Source organism: Brienomyrus brachyistius, chromosome 6, assembly GCF_023856365.1.
Source record: "Brienomyrus brachyistius isolate T26 chromosome 6, BBRACH_0.4, whole genome shotgun sequence".
Lineage (NCBI taxonomy): Eukaryota > Metazoa > Chordata > Actinopteri > Osteoglossiformes > Mormyridae > Brienomyrus > Brienomyrus brachyistius.
In genome coordinates, this window is record NC_064538.1 from 2,524,244 (window position 1) to 2,546,782 (window position 22,539).

General features: G+C 44.0%; 1 protein-coding gene across 2 annotated transcripts in view; it reads right to left on the minus strand.

Annotated features, from left to right (window-relative positions):
* Positions 1–21,965, minus strand: part of igsf21b (immunoglobin superfamily, member 21b) — a 45,258-nt gene extending 23,293 nt beyond the window's left edge. For both annotated transcript variants that reach the window (XM_049016982.1, XM_049016981.1), the window contains exon 1: positions 21,651–21,965. In XM_049016982.1, the coding sequence (XP_048872939.1) occupies positions 21,651–21,717 (67 nt within the window). In that variant the 5' untranslated portion in view covers positions 21,718–21,965. The remainder of the gene's footprint in view (positions 1–21,650) is intronic.
* Between the last annotated feature and the right edge of the window lie 574 nt (positions 21,966–22,539).

Consider the following 22,539-nt stretch of genomic DNA (forward strand, 5'->3'; position numbering starts at 1 on the left):
GAGGGTGTTACAGGGGTCTGTAGGAAGACGCTTATACATTTGTCACATCTGACAACAGCCAAAAGTGGGGTGGGGCTGCGCAGTGAGAAGATCCTCCTCACTGCCAGCTGCATCAGTTATTATGTTTATCTGAAAATCTGCTTCTTTTATTATTTGATGACAAGGAGCTTTTAATAGCACCTATCAGATATGTGAAGCTTTAAATTCGGCCGGCAAACCTAATATTCAATGTTGTCCAATGCACTCAATCAGCAGCATTTATTCTTCCAGCAGTGTGACTGCTGCTTTGAGGAGACCAAATTGCGTGACACTTCGCTGTTACTCTCGGTTTCTTACTAAGCTGGGGGTTTTGAACGGAACCAGCCGTCTTCTAAGTACATGGAATATATTAGATATTCACAAACTAAATACCTGCTGGTTGCTGAAGGTGGTTTGCATGAATGAAAGCAGAGCTACTTATCCATCCATCTTCTTCACCCACTAGCCCTATTCAGGGTCATGGGGGATCAGAGTTTATGCTGAGGCTACAGGCACAAGGCAGGGAACAACCCAGGATGGGACACCAACCAATCACAGGGCACAAGGCAGGGGACAACCCAGGATGGGACACCAACCAATCACAGGGCACACACAGGGAACAACCCAGGATGGGACACCAACCAATCACAGGGCACAAGGCAGGGAACAACCCAGGATGGGACACCAACCAATCACAGGGCACAATGCAGGGAACAACCCAGGATGGGACACCAACCAATCACAGGGCTCACACAGGGAACAACCCAGGATGGGACACCAACCAATCACAGGGCACAAGGCAGGGGACAACCCAGGATGGGACACCAACCAATCACAGGGCACGAGGCAGGGAACAACCCAGGATGGGACACCAACCAATCACAGGGCACAATGCAGGGAACAACCCAGGATGGGACACCAACCAATCACATGGCACAAGGCAGGGAACAACCCAGGATGGGACACCAACCAATCACAGGGCACAAGGCAGGGAACAACCCAGGATGGGACACCAACCAATCACAGGGCTCACACAGGGAATTCCAATGAGCCCCACGATGACACAGTAGAGACTCAAACCCAAACTGTGCAGTAACAGTGCTAACCGGTTACACATTCTTAAAATCTAACCCGGTTTATAAAAAATATTCCTATATTTAAGGAGACTCCTTTCCAGTGTAAAGGGTCCTGCTTTGGTTGTGTCGCCAATTTACTGACACCTGGTCATATGTCACTGTCATCAGCATCAGGCTACAACCGCAGTAACAACACTTAGAAACGTGCAGTTTGGGGGGGAGGGGGGGGGGGATCTGTGGGTTAGGAGTGCATCTGGAGGGTTGCTGGTTGAAATCCCGTGGCTGACGAAGTAGGTGTCACTGTAGAAGTTGGGCCCTTGAGCATCTCAAACAAAATCTCCAGGGCTGTAGAAGAAATGGCTAAGCCTGCACTGAGCCCACACCTCACTCTCTGCTGTATGTCTGTGGGTCTCATGATGGAATATGCAGAAAGCAAAGGTATAATCATTAACTGCACAGATACAATTCATATACATCCCCGTTATTTGCATAATTATGTACACAGCAAGCTGAAATTAGCCTTCTAAACGGCTTTATGGTTCTCAGTACACAATAACAAACTTGACTGTGGGCAACATACTAAAATAATGTTCCTGCACTTGGATGACAAGGGGAATTTCTGAGCCGTCTCTATATTTTTCTAAATTAAAATTAAGCCTGCACCCACTAGCGGTGTTAATGCAGCCTCCTGAATCGCACACTAAAGACGTCTAGGTTAAAAATATCTCACTTTATTCTTAAGAAGAACACAGAGCGAAGGATTTAGATTTAGATCAGTCAATGTCATTAGCCTACATAATTGCTGATCACTGTGGCCCTTCTAACTGCATGGTACCGTTGGCAGCCCATTAGACTCACGAAGCACAAAGAATGTAATTATAATGAGCGTTCGTTCAGGAGAGCACCGGCGAACACCAGGCCCTCTTCTATTCCACAATTTCCTCAACAACAGGAAACTGCACAAGGGTCACGCACTTCTGGATGGGAATCATTTGCTACTAATTGACACACCTGAGGCCGGTGAAATCCGAGTCCAGGCAAACAGCTCCACTGAAATTAATGCCTCACAGTGGGAGTAAGGGCAGAAAAATACCCACATGGAGCGAAGCAGAAGAACGTGGGGGAGGGGGAGGGGGGGGTTAACGAGCATAGAGCACGAATGGGCTTCCTCTGCTCATGGGCGTATTATTTACACAAAAACTTTGTGAGGGCCGAATGAAAGATTGGTTGAGAGACCCAAGCAGATTGTAGAATAGGTGGGTCCAAACAACTAGTGGATGCAGGACCAACCAATCAGATGTTCTGATACCGCCTCCTCTAGTTGCTTGGACCCCTCCTCTAAAATCTGATTGGCTATCTCTCTCAACCAATCATTTTTCCTTCTGCCCTCAGAACATTTTTGTGTAAGTAAAACTCCATCGAGCGCTTCATTAGGTATCAAGTGACCCCTCCCCCCCCTACGCAAAAGCAGTTCTTGCACCAAGTGGTAATGGAGTTCCACGTTGAAACAGCAGCACTTTATAATTTGACTTTTGATACGCTGTGTCTTCCCAAGCGTCTGTGCACGACAGTCACATCCCACAACTTTCCACTTATATTATTCAAGGCCCCACCAGGGGATACGGATTGGTTGAGAAATGGTTACAGCCTGTGACCTGAGAGAATGTAAACATTGCAGCTTGTGCTTCCACACTGATTTACTAATGCAAACAAGGCAGGGTATGTAGCCGGTATCACACATGATGTGGCCACTGTACCCCAGCAGGCCTGCCTGTCACAGAAACGCACCCTGAAAATCACTCACTCACTCACTCACTCACTCACTCACTCACTCACTCCCAGTTTCAGGTTCCACTTACTGTTTGAAATTCCATGAATGATTAAAGACTGTTGGAAGAGAATCTTTTGGATAGTCTCCTTAGCTACGTATTCTGGGATGCTGTCCGGCAATTGACTAAATTCCCTAGTAATTTTCTGCTGAGGATAGACAGCAATCGAGTGCTAGATGATGTAATATACACAGCAAGGTGAACATCGATAGCTGTTTACTTTAGAACAAGTCAGAGATCTGGATAAAAATGAACCACTCATGCAAACTTTTCAGTGCTGTGAGGCGGATCAAAACTCTGCTGGCCCCCTACTTATGCTGGAAAGCCGCTGCATGAATGCGTCGCTCAAGGGCTTTTAAGTCCCATTTTCAAAGATTTATTTCATCATTTCCAATAGAAGTGAGTACATGTCCTGCACCAGAAGAGAATGCTGCTCAAGCAGACCGAGCGCGTGCTGTTTGCACGTCTAAATCAACACCACAACGAATCACGTAAATCTGTCAATGTGACAATTTTGAGAATGAAGAAGAGCATGCATATGTGATGGCAGGCTTCCACAGACAGGTGGCGTGCTTGAAGAAATCCTTCAGCTTATTTAACCAGAAAGTGTGAAGTAGAAATCAGGGCATGAGCTGGATGGAGCTGCATGAAGGACATCTAAGCTATTGTACTGTCCTTTACACGAGGCCGTGTGTAACTGGGTGTGCTATCAATGCCTGACAAAGATGGCTGCTTACTACTCTGACACTGGTATCTGTACAACTACTAATGAAATGATACTTGTCATTTTGAGAGGCACGTTGAAATGCTTCCTTCCACATATCCCATCTCGCTCTCCTTTGAGACACACACCATGGCTTCCCTGCAGGAGACGAAGGACCTCGCTCAAGGGCCCAACAAAGATGGAGGTGGCAACCGTCCACTGACAGACACAGAGGCCCAAGCCAGCGAGCCTCATTGTATCACTTCCTACATCGTAAATGAGATGAATTACCAGAGGGGCATTTGGGAAAAACACCCCAGCTCAACACCAGCCGGGATGCGGCCTGCTTTGGACCGGAAACCATGGAGGCGTCAAGCAGCAAGTAAGAAAGTGATCTAACTCATTTTGATGTTCACCTAGGTCACTCAGCTTGGCAAGGATTCCTTATTTATTCTTTCATTCATTTTTGTAATTTTTTTTTCTTTATTTTTCTCCCCTGGGGGAATTTCTTGTTTCAGGGCCCTAAAATTAAGGTAATGCTTATTTCAGTCATGCAGTGGCTTTATGTAAACTACAGTATATGGACAAAAGTACTGACACATCCCAACAGCTGGTTCTGAATTCAAGCGTGGAACTGTCATAGGACGTCACCGTTGCAGTAGGTCAGTTTGTGAAACTTCTTCCCTGCTAGATATTCCACATCAATCGTAAGTGGTATCATTGCGAAAGTGGGATCAACGGAGACTCAGCCATGAAGTGGCAGATCATGTAAAGTAACAGAGTTTAACAGGGTGTGTAAAAGTCGCCAGCGATCTGCTGACTCATTAACTGCAGGGTTCCAAACGTCCTCTGGCATTAACTCCAGCTCAAAAACTGTGTGTCGGGAGCTTCATGGAATGGACTTCCATGGCCGAGCAGCTGCATGCAAGCCTCACGTCACCAAGCGCGATGTGTGAATCACCAAGCGTCGGATGGAGAGGTGTAAAGCACGCCAGCACTGGACTCCCCAGATGAAATAAACAGCATGGTTCATATAAGCCTATCAAGCACTTTTCTTATTTCAATCATATTTAACACATGCTGTTTTTACATTTTACCATACATGATAACACATAACTCTACGTGTTTATTGCTCATTGGTTCATAGTAAAAGTTTACATTGCCTTCATACAGTATTATTTTATTGAAAGACATGTCTGATCTCTCCACATTCATCCATCCATTTTTAGTAACCGCATTGTCACGATAGTCGGAACAGAGAGACGGGGATCCAGGTATGCAAGCCGTCAAGCGCTTTATTTGGATAAACCAAACAGAGGCACTGAAAGGGACGGGCAAGAGGTAAGGTCGAAAGACAAGCAAGGAGGTCGTAAGCCGGGGAGTCAGTCCTACAGGGAAACACGAGACAAGATCACACGGGGGTACGGGAACGAGACGAGCCGGAGCAGGCAGGGTTGACGGGTCAGGTGTGGGGACGGGTCTGGAACGGGGGAGAGAGAGAGGTAAGGAGAGGACACGAGGCAAACAGGCAGGGTTAGGTATCAGGGAGAGACGATCGACAAGAAAGTGCTCGGTATGGCTTCTAAACATCAGCGCAATACTTCGCAGTGGGCAAGTGACTTCCGGCTGGTTTTATCCCTAGACTCATTACGCGTAAAGAGCCGCAGCCGGTGGTATCCGCCTGTGTGGGCGTGACACGCATGTCCTGTTTAGGGTTGCGGGGAGTCCGGAGCCTATGGGAACAAGCCAGAGAAAAACACAGGATGGGGCGCCAACCCATCACAGGGCACACTCACACACCAATGGGCAACTTGGTAATTCCAATTAACCTCAGAATGTTTTTGGACTGTGGGGGGAGGGAAACCAGCGTTCCCAGAGGAAACCTCACAATGACACGAGGAGAACATGCAAACTCCACCCCCATGGAACCCTGGCAGAGACCCAAACCCAGGTCCCAGAGGCGTGAGTGCTAACCACTGCACCAACTGGTTTAATTAGACACATGAAAATTAAGTGAGATTAATTCCATTACGTTATATTCTCAGAAATCAAAGTGGGTGCATCAACGGAAAAAGAACGTTTTCTTTTTCAAAACTGTCATTCTAGAACCCCTGTCCACGATTCATACAAAGAATCATGCATAAAAAAGTAATACTGACAAAACAATCATTTAATATGCATTTGTACATTATATAGGATTTATGTCTGACAGTGCATCCGTTTAAATGTACAGTACATCAGTGTAGAACTTATATGTCTGACACAACATAAGTACACACAAAGTATACATCCTCCTCGGAGGTGGCTCTGCGCGGGCTGCTTTTAACTGGAGTAATTCTTTTAGCAAGTTTCCAGAATATTTGTTTTCTTTGGATAATTATTTTCATTATGCTCAGAAATGTAGTAAGTACCATGTTGTCATAATTTCTGGTGAAACATGGAGTTTCACAAACATCGGTTCCGGTATCATTCTCACTCTGTACGGCAATACTTAGCCTACAAACGACATCAATTTGCAGATGACATTCAAATCTATCTATCAGACATAATGAGCCGCTAAGCAAACTGTCAATAAAGCAAAAAGAACGGATTTTTTTCTTCTGCCTTCATTCCAGAATCAGCCCACAAGTCAGAAATTATAGTGAACCTGATCCTTTAATATTAATGCTATGAAATATAAAGACACATTTCCTCCAGCTCAGAAATAATGCTAAGACTAAAGAGGTTTCTGACTTTTCAAAACAGATTAATTATTGTGGCTATTTAAAGCTTTCTGGTGAGTGAATTCTGGTTATTTTCCAGTCGGACACAACTTAGATGGTACTGATCAGGCACAGATTTGTCACCCTGGGATGTAGCTAGAAATTATGGACCCCCTGGCAAGGTCCCCCCCCCCCCCCCCCCTGGTGGATTTTGCCAGGTCCGGGCGGTGGACCCCGACGGTAGATTTTCCAGGGTTGCTAACTCACACGTATCTGGCGTGACAGTCACACTTTCAGAGTCACGCTCGCTATTATTCCATCATAAACCTAAAATGAGCCACATCAGAAGTAATGGGGTCGTTTGCAAACCCTGTAGACTATCTGCAAGCTAATAAATCTGTTACATGCATGGAAATGCATGTAGCTGTGTGTGCAGGCTTGTCTTGAATTGAAAATCTCATACCAGCCAGCTGACCAAAGTTGACAACCCTGATTTTGGGGCAATTATAAAGTGCTGCCCCCTAAATCTGAAATCTGCCAGCGTCTCTATTTCCCTGTTCAAACACATTTGCACACTCCCCTTTGGACAGTAATCCCCCCCGGGCCATACAGACATGATGTACTTCATTCATTAAGACTGAGCCTGTAAATATTACCGCTGTAGGGACGAGTCCGGACATGCTGACAAAAAGCTCTGGGCACTGCAACCCCGGGAATGTGTTCCGACACGTAGCGTTAGCTTTACACATAAATCGCCTCGAGTTTCTAATTTACCCTAGCTCGTACTTCTTCAGAATAAATATCAGAAAATATTTTATACGTTTAATGCCACTGAGTCCCATTTAAAGTCTCCCCAGAAGATGCCCGTCCTGGCAGCGTTACCTTTCCTCGTGTCGATTTCACTGCGCAGAGAATGGTAATAATTGGGTGCGGGGTGGCTGGTTACTGAAAAATGCGTAAAAATCGTTTCCATTGTGGCTTTTTTAAGATTAAAAATCACTTGAGAATTTACATTCGGCAGCATGAGTGCTGCGCACAGTGAACTGGCTGCACGCTCTACATGCATGCATGCATGCATGCATTCCCCGGTACTGCCGTGAGAGTGAATATACAGGGCGTGGGACTTTGGAAACCCTAAATGCGATGCCAGTAGGATACATGCGCACATATTAAGAGCAATTTACAGACACCCAAATCACCTCAGATACCTCAAAACTGATCTCACCAGGGCGATATGAAAGATCAATGACACTTAAACGGCCAAATATTGCTTCACTTAATATAGTATAAATACACTATTTGATTAAATGATTTGGGTATTTATTTGTTTTTACCAGCCCTGGGACCTGCTTTGCGAAGCAGGATTTCTTGCTTAGCTGGATATCCTATCAGATTTAAGGTAGTCTGGGCTAAATAAACTTTATTTTCATCTGCTTACATTGAGCCCAGACTGTCTTAAATCCGACAAGTTGCCCAGCTAAGCAAGAAATCCTGCTGTGAGGAAAAGGCCCCCGTTCTTCTGTTACACTCAAAGTCCTTTGCTTTTATGTAAAAGCAAAATGAACAGCAAATTAAATCCACTGTGTCTGATCAATTCTGTTGATGTCTACATTGCGCACATAATCAGAATGTGAAGTAAAACGATGGTCGTAAAATGTATCATTTGACCGATTTCTTAATCAGCATAGAAAGCCCCCTGTGCCGAGGTAAACTTTGTTGTATCCATCATTCAAATTGAAATGAAATTGCTGCTTGTAAGCAGCATCGTTTTGAATACTGGCAGTTTTCATTACCCTTCTGATTTGTCTGATGCCCAAATGTAACATTCCTTCCCTGCTAAACAGAGGCCAGTCTGTACGAGAACTGCAGAGATATGGTTGGAATCTGTATTCCTTAACAATTTGTAAGGGAAAATACTTCATTAGAAAGCACAGACTGTTTTACGTTACAAGAATAAGCAAATAGGATACCGGAGAGTATCAGAGAATGGATTGTGGCGTCTGTATCAGCAGTCAGTCTTACAGAGGTCTGTGAGCACCATCGCGGTTCACTATCTGAATGTACATTACTTGTTATATTAGACCTTAATGTGGCATGAATTATAATATCCCCCCATAACTGGTGTGCTTCCATCATACAGGCAAAGTTAAAGGCATAGCAGTCTCTGAGCAAGAACAGACACCCAGCAAAATGCAGAAGACTCATTACACAAGTTTAATGAGGCCTAAGTTATGACATGAAATGCGTATCTACAGTAGTGTGCGTAAATGTATTTATCTGCGCTGTTCATAAAACTTTTAAAAAGTAATAGAGATGCTCCTAAAGGCAAAAAGGGAGGATCGGCGCTTATTTAAAGACATTGTTGCACAGAACAAACAGTATAATGGCATATTTGAAAAATTCAATTAAATATTGCTTATTAGAATTTTGATGTACTTATATTGCTCTAGTCAATTAAATCTAATCACTACAAATGTAATCATCACCTTTGAAATATATCAGGCCTCACACTAGGGGTCAGAGCTGGTTAAAATACCCAGTGTCATGCAAAAAAAAACACCACAGAGTGCGGTTGAGCTATAATTTCTGCATTTATCCATACACCTTCTATAATCTCGGAAGATGGGAGTGAGATGGCAGGCCTTCACCGGCACACACACACACATGGCAGGCCTTCACTGGCACCCACACATGGCAGGCCTTCACCAGCATACACACACACACATGGCAGGCCTTCTCCGGCACACACACGGCAGTCCTTCACTGACACACACACACACGGCAGGCCTTCACCGGTTCACATAAAGGAGGCCTTCACTGGTACACACACGGCAGTCCTTCACTGGCACCCACACACGGCAAGCCTTCACCAGCACACACACATGGCAGCCCTTCATCGGCACACACACACACACACACATGGCAGGCCTTCATTGACACGAACACACACGGCAGGCCTTCACTGGTACACACACACGTGGCAGGCCTTCACCAGCGCACGCGCGCGCACACACACGCACACACACACGCATGGCAGGCCTTCACCAGCACAAACACAAGGCAGGCCTTCACTGGCACACACACACACACATGGCAGGCCTTCACTGGCACACACACAGAAGGCAATTTGCAGGTACCAATCCAGCTTGTGTGCACATCCTTGAACTTTGGCAAGACAGTGGAGAAGCTGGAGGTACCTAGACAAACTCAGAGCACACAAACGCACGAAACTAAAAGCAGGAACTGACAACATGACCCTAGAGACAGGAGGCTGCAGAGCCAGCCACTGAGCCCCTGTATTACACTGTCATTGTTCTGTAATCTTAACAAATCCCCTGTGAACCCAGGCCAGTTGACGTCCCCACAGACCACGTTGCTGTAAGATCTTCCAAGAAAACAAATGTTTCAAAAGCCATTTTGTCTTCTGTATTCATTAATCCCATGATGCATTTGGAACGTAGATTTACTTTATGACAAAAAAGGCATGATTAAGCTGCAAATCTGCCAGTGATTAGGGTGCCATTAACTGAAGGAGCTGTTATTTTTCATTCTGTACCCCAAAGCTATAGTTGCTATACATAGTCGAGAGACATTTTACATGGAGAAGAGTACAACAGGTTTGCAATGCTGTTCATTTTACTCCTTTTACATGGAGAAGAGTACAACAGGTTTGCAATGCTGTTCATTTTACTCATTTTACATGCACATTCTTCTCCCCACAAAGGCAGAATTATCCCCAACCTCTGTGTAACGGACTACTCTTGTCTGTTAAAGCAATTATGCTTATTGTCTTTAAAAAAAAAGAAAGTTGCTTGGTATTAAAATTTGGCACATTCAAGTCATGAAAATGGGTGCAATTAGAGGTTTGAATAGAGTGTTGGTGGCACTGGGCAGAGGGCAGCAAAGCGGCGTGGCACGGGATCGAGCAGATGCCCCCCGGTGAGACTTTTGCCCTTATCCTGGAGGGAGATGGAGAACTCAGTTAAGCTATTTCCTGAAGGAGTGTCAGGTTAGTTTGCACTAGTGTATTTGCCAGTGAAACCCTCCCCCAGGGAGAGCAGCCAATCGGCTTCATCCCTGACAGCTTGCATGAAGTCTAAGGAAATAATATGACTCACACTGTTAAGTACGGTTTATTTCTGCAAGTCTTTTGCAGCTGCTGTCTTATTTTCTGAGTTCCAAGGTCTTAGCGCTTCTGCAATAATGACACTTTTCACTTGATTTTAGTGACTTTTTTAGTGACCATTGCTAACATGCCTGCTCTAATTTAAAGTAATTGCATATTAATTTGAACAATTACTAATGGCAGCATAGACAGTAGGAACCCTGTACATCATAATACTTACCAATCACATGCAGTAATCAGGCAAGTCCCATCATCACCATACAAAACAAATTCCAGACTTGTAGCTCTGGATTTAATGTCCCACAGTTAACGTTTCAGTCTTGTGGCTTGTTAACAGGCTGCAGTCTCATGCTAATTTGCCCGAGTCATTATCAGCTCATCTGTGTATCCAACACATGTCCATAAATCCTTTAAATTAGTTTTAATTTACTCTCAACTAAAAAGAAAAAAAAAATAAACAAGGTATATTATGAATACCAAAACACAAAACATCCTCAGGCTATTAAAAAATCTCATTCTTGTTAAACTCCAATGACTTCTCTTCTGAATTAAATGTCTGTGAAATATTTTTAATGAATCGGGATCTTGCCTTTATGCATTCACAACAAAGAACAGTCCAGTTAATGGTTAAAACCATGAGTCTTGTCTGACAGTTTCTTTCTCAGTTTCATGTTTATTAGCTAACATAAACACTGTACCCATCTTATTTATTGCAGATTGTTGCCTATTTTATTAAAACTCTTAAATCAGTGCAAAACTTATAACAACTTAAGGCAGAAGTTTAGAGCATGAATTTTGCTTAGCAGAGAATATTGTATGTTGTCCAAGTTGAGTGGAAAAATGGAAAATGTAAACTTATGTACATACTGGATGATGTTCTAACCCAACTAACTAAAATACTGAATTATATTCCAATGTGAACGGAACATCAAATATATAAATGGATATATTTATGAGAGATACATGAGAAACATACTTTAAGAAATTATTCAGTTACTCTCAATTTAAAATATGGAGAGAAAATAAAAAGATTTCTGACTTTACCTTGACTGGATGATCAGGTGGTCCGAAGTCAAACAGTGGAATTTAAAATGGAAACAAGAGTGATCCTCCCTGGCACATGTAACGCCTGCATGCGGTCATTTCACTGGGCTGATTACACTGGCTAATTCGTAGCAGGCGTATGCATGTCCAGATGGCCACACCGGTATAAACCGGACATGCAGCAGAACGTGACAAAGCTGTCCTTTGGTACAGACAATCATGCGGAGCAACGGAGATCATTGCATGGGTGGGCCAACAATTCACTGGGTGACAAAATCACACTGCACCCTCAACTGCATATTTTTTTATCAGTTTTCAAATGACCCGTGGCTTTACTAAAAGCAAATGAAAAGAGAAAAAGAAAAATCTATTTGCCTCTTTACAGTACATTTCCTCTGACTGATCTAGGCACACACTGCACATACCTGTCAGACACAATCGTTTTATCGTAACTGTATCGCTCACTGTGAACACTGAATGGGTGGGGCTCTGGGGGGGCCTGAGTTCCATCGGGGTGGGCGCAGGACCAACTGGGCCCAGCCGTGTTGCTGGGGTGTGAGCTGACATTCATTCAGTGCAGTGACGTTAGCTAATGCCCAGGATCTTCTGCATAAAGCACAGAAAATGCTCTTCCATCATGTTCTTCCATGCTAACAGGAAGATAAAATTAACTCTAAGTACAAATTTATTGTCTACAAGAACATATACTCACATTAACTGTAACCGGCTTATCCATAAATTCACACAGCTAACAAAGGTTAACGGGCACAGAATGAAGCTGGACAATGTAATGTCTCTTTCTATCACCCAGTTGTAGAGTCTGGGATATTTGGGAAATTTAATAGCAATATATTTTATTAGAATTTTAGGAATTTCACGCTTTTAATGAAATGTGTAACATCAGCCAAAAAAACAGGAGTGAATTCAGTTTGAGAGGCACTAATACGGTCAGTTTAAATACCAATGTAACAAAATGAGATCTGATTTGTACTTCCGATACTTGTATAAAGAGGGCTTGTAATTTGGCTTTGGTTATGCTATGGTCCCGGTCAACAGGAAGTGCAATTTCCATTTAGTTGATGAAACAGAAATGATTTTAGGGCGACAAGATGTCCCACGTGAGTCGCCACTCCGTGCCTTCCGTGGTGAAAACACCGTGGTATATTTTGGTGTCATCTGTCGGCTATTTCCAAGCTTTATTTCGGGATGTCTGGAGTGTTTCTTAGCAACCTGGCAGGATACCTGTGTGCGCCAGTTAAGATGAGGTGGTTGGGCATCATTACACTGATGTCTGTGCTGTTATTGTGTCTTGTAATCAAGGCCACTATGGCTGAAGAAAGGGGGGGGGGTGGTGGCACCACAGAAACCCCCCAAGTATAAAATCAGCCACTTAGTTTCTGCATCCGTCCCTCAAACTGCAGTTCATTTACGGGCCGAATAAATAATCCGCAGTTTCGCACGGAATGACATCGATGGTTTTCTCACATGACAGCAATAACAGACGCTCATACACGCTGCAAATGCAATTAAAGCTTGTTAAAACTTTTCATTAGCTCCACCAGCAGTTTCTCTTTTTGATTTTGCACCGGTCGTGCGCTAACTCTTCCACCATATGCTCTGATTTCACAGGCTTTTTGCAAGATTCACAGCTTTCAGGCTTTGCTGTAAACCCAGGTTATAACAGTAAGAGCAACACAAAAGAATGATAAAACAAAACAACAATCAAAAGCAGAACATTAAACCCATTTTGATATAGAAATTCTAGGAGTTTTATCTCTTATATCTTTTGCTGACCTGAGTGGCTCTAAAGAGCAGTCGTATTTGCTCAAGATAAAAGAGATTTAGTGCTCGCAAAAGCATTGATGCCTTACACGAAACCACAGGACTCTGAATATATTCAGTTATGAGAATTTTGTTGTTGTGATTTTTTTTTGTCCTAATCTCATAGTTCAGGCCTCCAGAAGTCTGATAAGACCCGTGGATAAAACAAGGACAGGGAAAGGGCCTGAAATTCATCAGACAACATGGCGAGCATGTGAGAGCCAGTGAGAAATAAATAAGGTCATGGAGTGTGGGTGATGATAAGGAAATGACCCGTGTTAAAGGGAGCGATCTGGTCCTCAGCGGGCAGCATGGTGGTTAAACACATGGACTTATATCCCGGAGCCTGCTGGGTCTAGTTCCCATAAGATACTCCGCTGAATTTCCCTTGAGTCTGATCCTTAATCTAACTAGTGAAATATACAGTATGGCTAGTCAATCAGGATGGAGGCTGCAGCCAAATGAAAGCACGCGACCCCCCACTGAGACAAGGCCAATATTGGGGAAATTGCTGGATTTCAGCACACTTACCCACTGGCCTATACTCAACTCTCCATCCGAGCTTCGCAAAAGCTACTGAGGAAGTCCAACACAAGGGCGCTTTCACCACAGGCTCAGCAAGTTATCAGTTCTACATAAACCACCGGAACCACCTAAATATGAAGCCCCTGGAAACGACGCAAGAATAATACATCACACAGGCGATATGCTGTTCTTGGCTCCAGTGTGGCCAACGTTACACAGAGCAGATCCCTTTGAAGCCTCGGGTTCACGCGGCTAAGCTGTGACATGGGAGCGAGCTACACTGATCGCTCACCCTGCCAGCCGCAGAGGTCAGCGGGGCGTGTATCCGAGGCCTTGCCATTTGGAGACAGCAAAGCGGTTAGAAAGCGCCACAGCTGAACTTCCCAGCAGCCTCTCTCTGGGCTGATGAGAGGTATAAACAACATGGTAGGGACCCTTACAGGTTTCAATGGCTCTTTGCTCTCTCTTTGCTTCTCATTTTTATTTCCCGGCTCCCCAAAGACGAGCTCCAGGCATGACAAGTCTCCACAGAGACGGATGCCCCTAGAGATATTCACTCATAATCTCAGCGGCGCTGCATGGCGGAGGAATGAAAGCAGGCTGCTCCCAGCCGAGGAGCGCAGGAAGCTCCCAGGACTGGATTTACTCTGTAGAGTGAACTACCAGCTGTAGGCATTTTATACACTGCAGGTAAATTCCAAGGTCACGTTTGCATTACATCAATGCCACCGAAGACAAACGCATTCTGTCACATGGCAACGCAAGTTTCTTCAGCTTTCCTTTATATGTGTATTTATGCAAACACGCTGAATATGACAGTAGCATCTCGCCATAGATATGCTTGATATTGATTTCTGTATACAGAGACTTCCTGGGTTACGCTGGTTCGCGTTAAGAAATTTGGACTTCACGACGGGTAAATGTTTTTCACTTTCAGTACATTATTCAATGAACTACATGAGATGTTCAACACTTTATTATAAAACAGACTGTGTTAATGATTTTGCCCAGCTGTAGACTAATGTAAGTGTAATCATGTTTGTAATGCAATCATGTTTAAGGTAGGCTAGGCCAGCCTATGATGTCTGTTAGGTCTGGTGTACTGTACTCAGATTCATTTTCGCTCCGGTTTATCGGAACGTAACTCCATCGTAACCTTGCGAGAGGCGGTATAACACATTCACGATTATTATAATAAAACATACTACGGTCCATGTTGATAGGCTTTGTTAATAAGCTTTGTGACCTGTTTTATTTCAGGGTGTGACGCCTTGCTACGCATGACTGTACTTTTAGAGGACAGGTGGCAAATTGGCGTCAGGTGCCGCCATTTTGAACCGAATGACCAGTCCACTTCTGTCCGGGATCAGCTCACCTCGTTATCGCATGAAAATTAGCCTTGAGAATCCACGGCTCATGGAAGAAATAACCCCAAAGCCATTTAAGAGAATAATAAAAAAACACTTGTCTAGGTTGTAACTCCATCTGTGTCCCTTTCTGTCATCATTTCTGATGCTAGTCGCCTACTCAGTGTTAGTCACTGTTTCAAAGTCAGGTGACAAGGACATTCATTCAGTTCCCCCGAGCCTTGTCACAGATCACATAAAATCAACGTCTGTTTTTCCTCTTGGGCTGCAGGATGCATGTCCAGTCCACGACACCACACTCACAAACCCCACTGTACCCCTTTCCGTCTGATTTTATTTGCCCACACCCCTTCTTTTGTTGCTACTCCTCCCCACCATGTTGTTAAACGCTCCTGCTCTCTCCCCTCATCTCCGTGACACACGGTTCACCCTGCTGTCCAGCCCGGAGCAAGTGTTACGGACATGAGCCGAAGACTGTAGCGGAACTGACAAGAATTCAAGGACGAGCTTCCGCGTTTGTTTACTCTGAAGCTTCAGACAGACCCGCCCCCCCCCACCCCCCCCCCCACCCCCACCGCCCCCCCCCGCATTCCGCACACAGCAAAGCAGTAATCCTTAAGCAAAAAGACCCTTCTGTCACATTTCCACAGCATAAGAGGACAAATCTGCATGTGTGCAGGTTAAGAGCAGGAGGATGTAGTGGATGTTGATAGTACTGTAGTTATTAGATGGCATAATGAGGAAATCTGAACCGAGACCTATTCTGTGTGCCCCCAGGTTCCATTCATTCCATTTGAGTCATTACCTCTGTCTTTCAGGGTAATCAGTGTCTTTATTGAATTTCTGATTCTCTATAACGCCATGTCTGTGAGCAAGTCTCTCTCACTTCAGGTGTTGTATGACTGTTTTTTTTTTTGTTCTAAGGAATCATTCCGTTTGTGCTGCATTTCGATGAAGGAGCAAAGCGAAATGGGAGAGACGTGAAAGAAGTAACGGAAGAGATGGAATATGGTATAGAAAAGACCCCAAGAGGCCTGCTCTGTTTCGATGGCACTATCATGCAATATTACGGTAATGGAGGCTGCTTCAGAATGCAAAAGCACAGCTGTCATTTACACACTGTTTCATCTTTTCCGTAACATAGAGTTACGCTTTAAATCAAGCCTATGGCAGTCTTATGTTCTGGAGATTTTTTTTTTGTGATTAGTTTAGTTCAAACAAATTGAATATTATGTATGCATTTATTAAAGATTTGTCTCATCTAACAAGAGCTGTTCAGATCCATTGCCGCTTGTGTGCTGGGAGTTTGATTCGCCACATATGTGTCATAAGAACTCCAATGCAAAGATTATAGGCAAGAACACAAATACATACTCAATGACTTTCATTAATTAAGTCTAATACTTACTACTAGCCAGTCGGCATGGTGGTGCAGTGGTTAGCACTGTTGCCTCACACCTCTGGGACCCGGGTTCGAGTCTCCACCTGGGTTACATGTGTGTGGAGTTTGCATGTTCTCCCCATGTCGTCATGGGGTTTCCTCCAGGTACTCCGGTTTCCCCCCACAGCCCACAAACATGCTGATGTTACTAAGTTGCCCGTAGGTGTGCGTGAATGGTGTGTGAGTGTGCCCTGCAATGGGCTGGCCCCCCATCCTGGGTTGTTCCCTGCCTTGTGCCCATTGCTTCCGGGATAGGCTCCGGACCCCCCGCGACCCAGTAGGATAAGTGGTTTGGAAAATGGGTGGATGGATGGACTTATTACTAGCAGGGAGAAGTTTTTACTCGTTACATTGTATCTCCAGTTTTTACTGATTATATTGTAACTCCAAACATGCTTGGACTGCAGCGTTCAAAGACTTCGCATTTATGGTGCAATTAAAGCAAGCTGAAGTGGCCCAAGGGAGACCGCAGAACGAATTCTGCAACGTGTTGATATGGTGATTTTTAAACAGTAGGAACGATTTATTAATTTGCTAACCCCTGTCAAGTTGTCCTCCATACAGAACATATCCTGTGGAGTTAATTCAACTGGAGATTTTGGAATAAACGGATTATTTGCTGTTACCCAGCAGGTGAAAAGGAAGCATGTAATCTAAATACATGGAGAGACAGATAAGCAGATAGCGGCAGAGGGGCAGAATGCAGAGGAAGCCTAACATCCCGTGATACGCGAAACCTAAAAACAGCAATGCAATAGCATTTTTAATGAAAAATGTCTGATTGAAATACCAAGAGAAATGCCAAAAGACAGCATGTAACTGAATTACATGCAGGTGTACGCATTACTATTTAATATCTGTGGTGATATAATGTTTCTATTAAATAGGAAATATTAAAGTGATGGATCAGTGTTCTGTCGAGGGTCTGAGGCCCCCTGCCTCGCAGCCTGACTCTCCTGGGGATAGGCTTCGGATTCACTGAGACCCTACACTGCATGAGCAGCGGTGGAAAGTGGGTGGATGGACGATGGTGGGTGGGGATCAGGAGGTGATTGGCTACTGTCTTGTCCACTGTCTCGTGTCTAATCCTTTCTAGGTTAGGCTTCCCAGCCCAGTTCTTAGGGTAAAAACATGGACTGTCTGGGGGTCCCTGAGAACCAGGTTGGGAAGCATTGATCTAGATCATGGGTTCTCAGCCAGTGGGGTCTGCGGCCAGTATTCCACCAAGCCGCAGAACGCTGATGGTTTGACGGAGGGGTTGGGTAATTTTCAAAAATAAACGGTATATTTTCATTTATGTTCAAATCTGAAAAAACAGAGATGATTAAGCTTACGACATCGCAGATCGATCCATCGCCCAAACCACCGTACCACAGGAGAGTGGATGGGAATCACCAACATTTCCGTTGTAAAATGGATGAATGGTGCTTTAGAGTTTACACTAAATAATAGGCCCTGTTTCTTATGGCTGAAGAAGCATTGGCTGAGACAGCTGACTTGACAGTCTTTTAGTCTTGGAGAAAACCCCTCCCCCCAGTTGTGGCTGGAACATCTGATATCTGTGTATCTGCTTCACCCCATGATTCTTAGCACAGAACTTGCTTTGTTTTTCTGGCAATAGAGGGAGTCACTTTAAAAGGTACTGTGGTCTATCGGGAATTGCTTCAGGATGGTAGGGGGCTCATACATTCTAGATGTCAGCTCATGGACGGATAACACCGCAGACTCTAGTCCAGGAGTAACCATGGGAGCAGATCTGAACCAGCTCCACTGCAAACCTCCGGCGAGCCTAAAGAACCCTTATGCTGAATCCAGGGATAAGAAGAGAGCAGTTCACCTGCATGATGCAGGAAAAGAAGACAGGAGACAGAGCAGTCAGTCTTAGGTACCTGAGTCACGGCACCAAGGAGTTACTTGTGACATGGCTGGGAATCAATCATGCGTCCCTGATCAACTCGGACAGCTAGAGGTCCACGTCCCTGAGCCCCAGGACCACTTGTGTCGACTCCAGTCATAAAAACGATTTTATATACACTTATATACACTTATCCTATTTCTTATATCCGATTTTATATACACACTTATCCTACCCATATCCTACACCATGTGTTCTGCACTATGTTAGCTATCTTCACACATTTCGTTTCCCTCTATGGTTCTTTCATTAACCCATGATAAGTCCATTAAAAAATGTTCATACTACCCTTAAAATATTGGGAGTTGGTACTTACTTGTTGACCTATGGTGTGTTGGAGTCCGGTTCTTGCCTGCGCCCATTATTCCCGGGATAGGCTCCGGTCTCCCCTGCGACCCCAGTTAGGATTAAGCGGTTTCAAGAGATGGATGGATGGATGGATTTGTGCGGTTTGGTCATCACTCCCACAAATCGTCTTATAGCTCAAATCAAGGCAGTGGTTTCATTTTGTCCTTGACAACTTGACATTAAGTGTCAAAGACGAAACCCCCCCCCCCCATCTTATCCTTTCCGTAGGACTGTCAACACTGTCAACAGTGAGTGGCAGCCATCAAAGCCAGTTCCTGAACGCCAAGTCATGAATGCTAAGCTGTATATACTATTGCTGTCGTCATATAACAAGGAAAGTCATGCACACTGAATAACACCTCAAGTTCTTCATGCGCTCATGTTTCCTATGTGTAGTCGTCTTGCAACACCATTTCACAGCTGCATGATTAACCCCGAAGATTACCCCATGCATTGTCTACGGCTCCCAAGCCGTTAAGATCGATTATTTTGCTGTTACAATAAGTTACTGAATCCCTTCAAGGTTTAGAACTTGCTCCACTTATAAATTAGGCTACAAGTGATACTTTGTCATTTTCCCAGATCATAGAAGTCTATTGTTTTAGATAGAACAGGGAGAAAAATGTTCATTAAACCTTATTTTAAGAAAAGGCTAAGAACATCGTTTGCCATGTATTTTGTGAAGGAAAGGAAAATATTCTAATAAATTGTATTATCAGCATTAGGTAAAACATTCAAAAACTGAGCAGCACCGTGCTGGACTCATATCCTGCTCACGTTCTATGTCACCCAACATCATACGTTTCTCAGGCAAGGCTCCGGATCACCATTTAAAGGGTTATCACCATATAAAGGGTCATAAACTTGCATGGAGATTTAGCCAAAGGCACAGTCTGGAGAAGTTATACATACAAATGTGCAAGAGCAGCTACTGACAACCTACTCTTGTTTGTTAAGGGTGAATGAAATCAATGACAGCTATGGGCCACTTGCTCCTTACAGGCTTATAGTACATTAAAACTCTATAAGTACAGATATATAACGATATATCTGTCCATTCATCTCTCTATAACCTTGTACCCAGACTGGGCAACAGTGAAAATGGGGTTCATCTCAGGAAATACAGCAGTCCAATCTGCAAGAAAACATGGGGACCGAGCGAATTCCTCTCACACAGTCCAGGAGCTGGCCCTGTCGGATGTATGCTAATCGCAAATAATATATTCACAGATGCACCACCTATTTTTGTTATTCAGTAAAATAAAAAGAGGAGGCTGTGTTCACCATTAATATTCTGCCAAATAGAAGGACATTGCAGAGCTTAAACACAGAATAACTGCTCATCAAATTGTTACCGGTATAAAACCTTCTTGAAGAGTTGCACAGCACACGTAGAAAGAAGCTACTGGAAATGAGAAAGGAGCAGCGTTTTCAGAATAAAATGGCCTCTTACAGCCAATCATTTCTAGCTGCTGCTCTCCCCAGTCAACAATCGGCCGCTGTTATTTTGAGAATCACATTATACTGAAAAGCGGCGCTTTTTTTAAGTACAGCAGATAATTCAGATATATGCGTGGGAGGAGAGTTGGGGGGTGGGGGGGGGGTGTTTGGGGTCTAACAGCATCTTCCATCCAACTGATTAATGGACAAATGGCAGCTCTGTACACATCAGCGGAGCACGGCGAACTTGCGGTGGATGGAACCACGTCCAGGCAGGATGACAACTGCAGAAGCAGCTTTAAAGTCTGCTGCTACTCAGCCGGAGCACTCGACATGTCTACTCCGTCCTCAGTGCATGCCAAACTTCAAAGAGGGAGAGAGGTGGGAGAAGAAATACTTTTCTTATCCAAAAGCTGCAAGCTTATTTCCATATCTGCAATCGTGGCTCAGAAAAAAAGAATGAAAGGCACTATAAAAGATGTTTTAAATCTTCCTGCCCTTTATGGTGTCATTTCAGATGCGATAATTACAGTTATTCACCAACCATATCTGAGTCACTTTTGATTACTCATTCAACAAAATAAACAGTATAAAATGAAAGATGATTTTATAATAAAGGACAATAATAAAATTAGACGACAATTGTTTATTACTTTTCATATACAGCGGAATCGCTGCTGGGAGAGTGACACCAGTCTTTTTGGGGCAGCAACAGCGTGTTTCCAGCACTTTACCGCAGTGTAACCAGGAAAGGCTTCGGATCAACTGACCACAACACGCTGTGCACTTCCCATATGCCGCAACACCACTTCGCAATTACATGCAGAAATGACATTTTTAAATAACAGGGGGCCGAATCGCGCCCCCCACCCCAATGCACTAGTTGCAGGATCTCCGATAGAGGACGAGTGCAAACCACATCGTTACATGAATGATTTTACCTTCCTGACAGCAGAACATACGTATTGCAACCCGTCAATCTGGCAGTGAGATTAAAGAACAAGGATAAAAGTTACCTGGAATACATTTCTTATATGCACAGTATACAGCAATTAACAAACGAGTCGTGAGATGACAGGAGGCGAAATTACCGTTATGTTTTTATAACGTGCATCATCGGTTAAACACGTTCACACTGCAGGGAGCCCCGGAGAAATTAATTCAGGAAATAAACCTTTCTTTATTCAGCTATAAAAAGAACTGGCAAGAAACCTATTCTGCGCTACAAATGACACGGAACATCAAGGAAACAGACTCACGTCTGACGAAAACCATTACAAAACTGTGTGACTTACCGACAGCTCTATCCATTAGTTCCACGCACATGAGGAGCCGTAAAGAAAAAGCTATCATCCTCTCCATATTTTGTAATCAATCCTTTAATTGCTCTCCATTCTTTGGCTGCTTGTCGTCCGCCACTTTAAAGGAGGGAAATTAGGTAGTCCGCATAAACTGCTCATTGTACAATTCAAACAGGGGCAAGGCAGTGATATATCGAGATACATAAGTAATCATCTACGTCAAATTAAATTGTTAAAGCGTGGACTGATTTCCCCCCCAACATTTCGGGAGTACTATAGCAGTTCACACCGGCTGCCTCCCTCTCCTTCTCTCTCGCTCTCTCTCTGTTAAACACACACTCGCTGCACTCATACACAATTCATCTAGTGATCTTTAGTTCACTGAATTTATTGTTGTTGGTCATGATTGCAGTCATTTTTTCTTTTTTTTGGTGGGGGGGGGGGGGGCGGGAGTTTGTATCTTACATAGTCTACACGTGAATGGTAGTTGGAGTATTCAACAATAATTGCCCATTGCAATAATAATAAAAAAAAGTCTGATTGCTTGTTCTGTAATTTTCCCACAGAATTATTTTTTTTCAATTCAGATGTGTAAATGTGGGCCTTGTGTATCTTCTGTCTCTGAAAATTATACACGGAATGTGTGGAGAGTTGTCGATTCACCCGGACACGGTTTTGTTGTACCTCGGGAGGGACCCGCGAGACCCTAAAGTCACATTCAAAGCAAGAATATGCCTCCGAAAACAGGGTCACATTCAAACCCCCAACAATGACACTGATGCATTCATGCTTACCTACACAGTGACCGAGTGCTGTTTTAACTCCAGTCAGTGTATATCACACATGATAATACAATATAATAATACACAGGCATTATAAATAT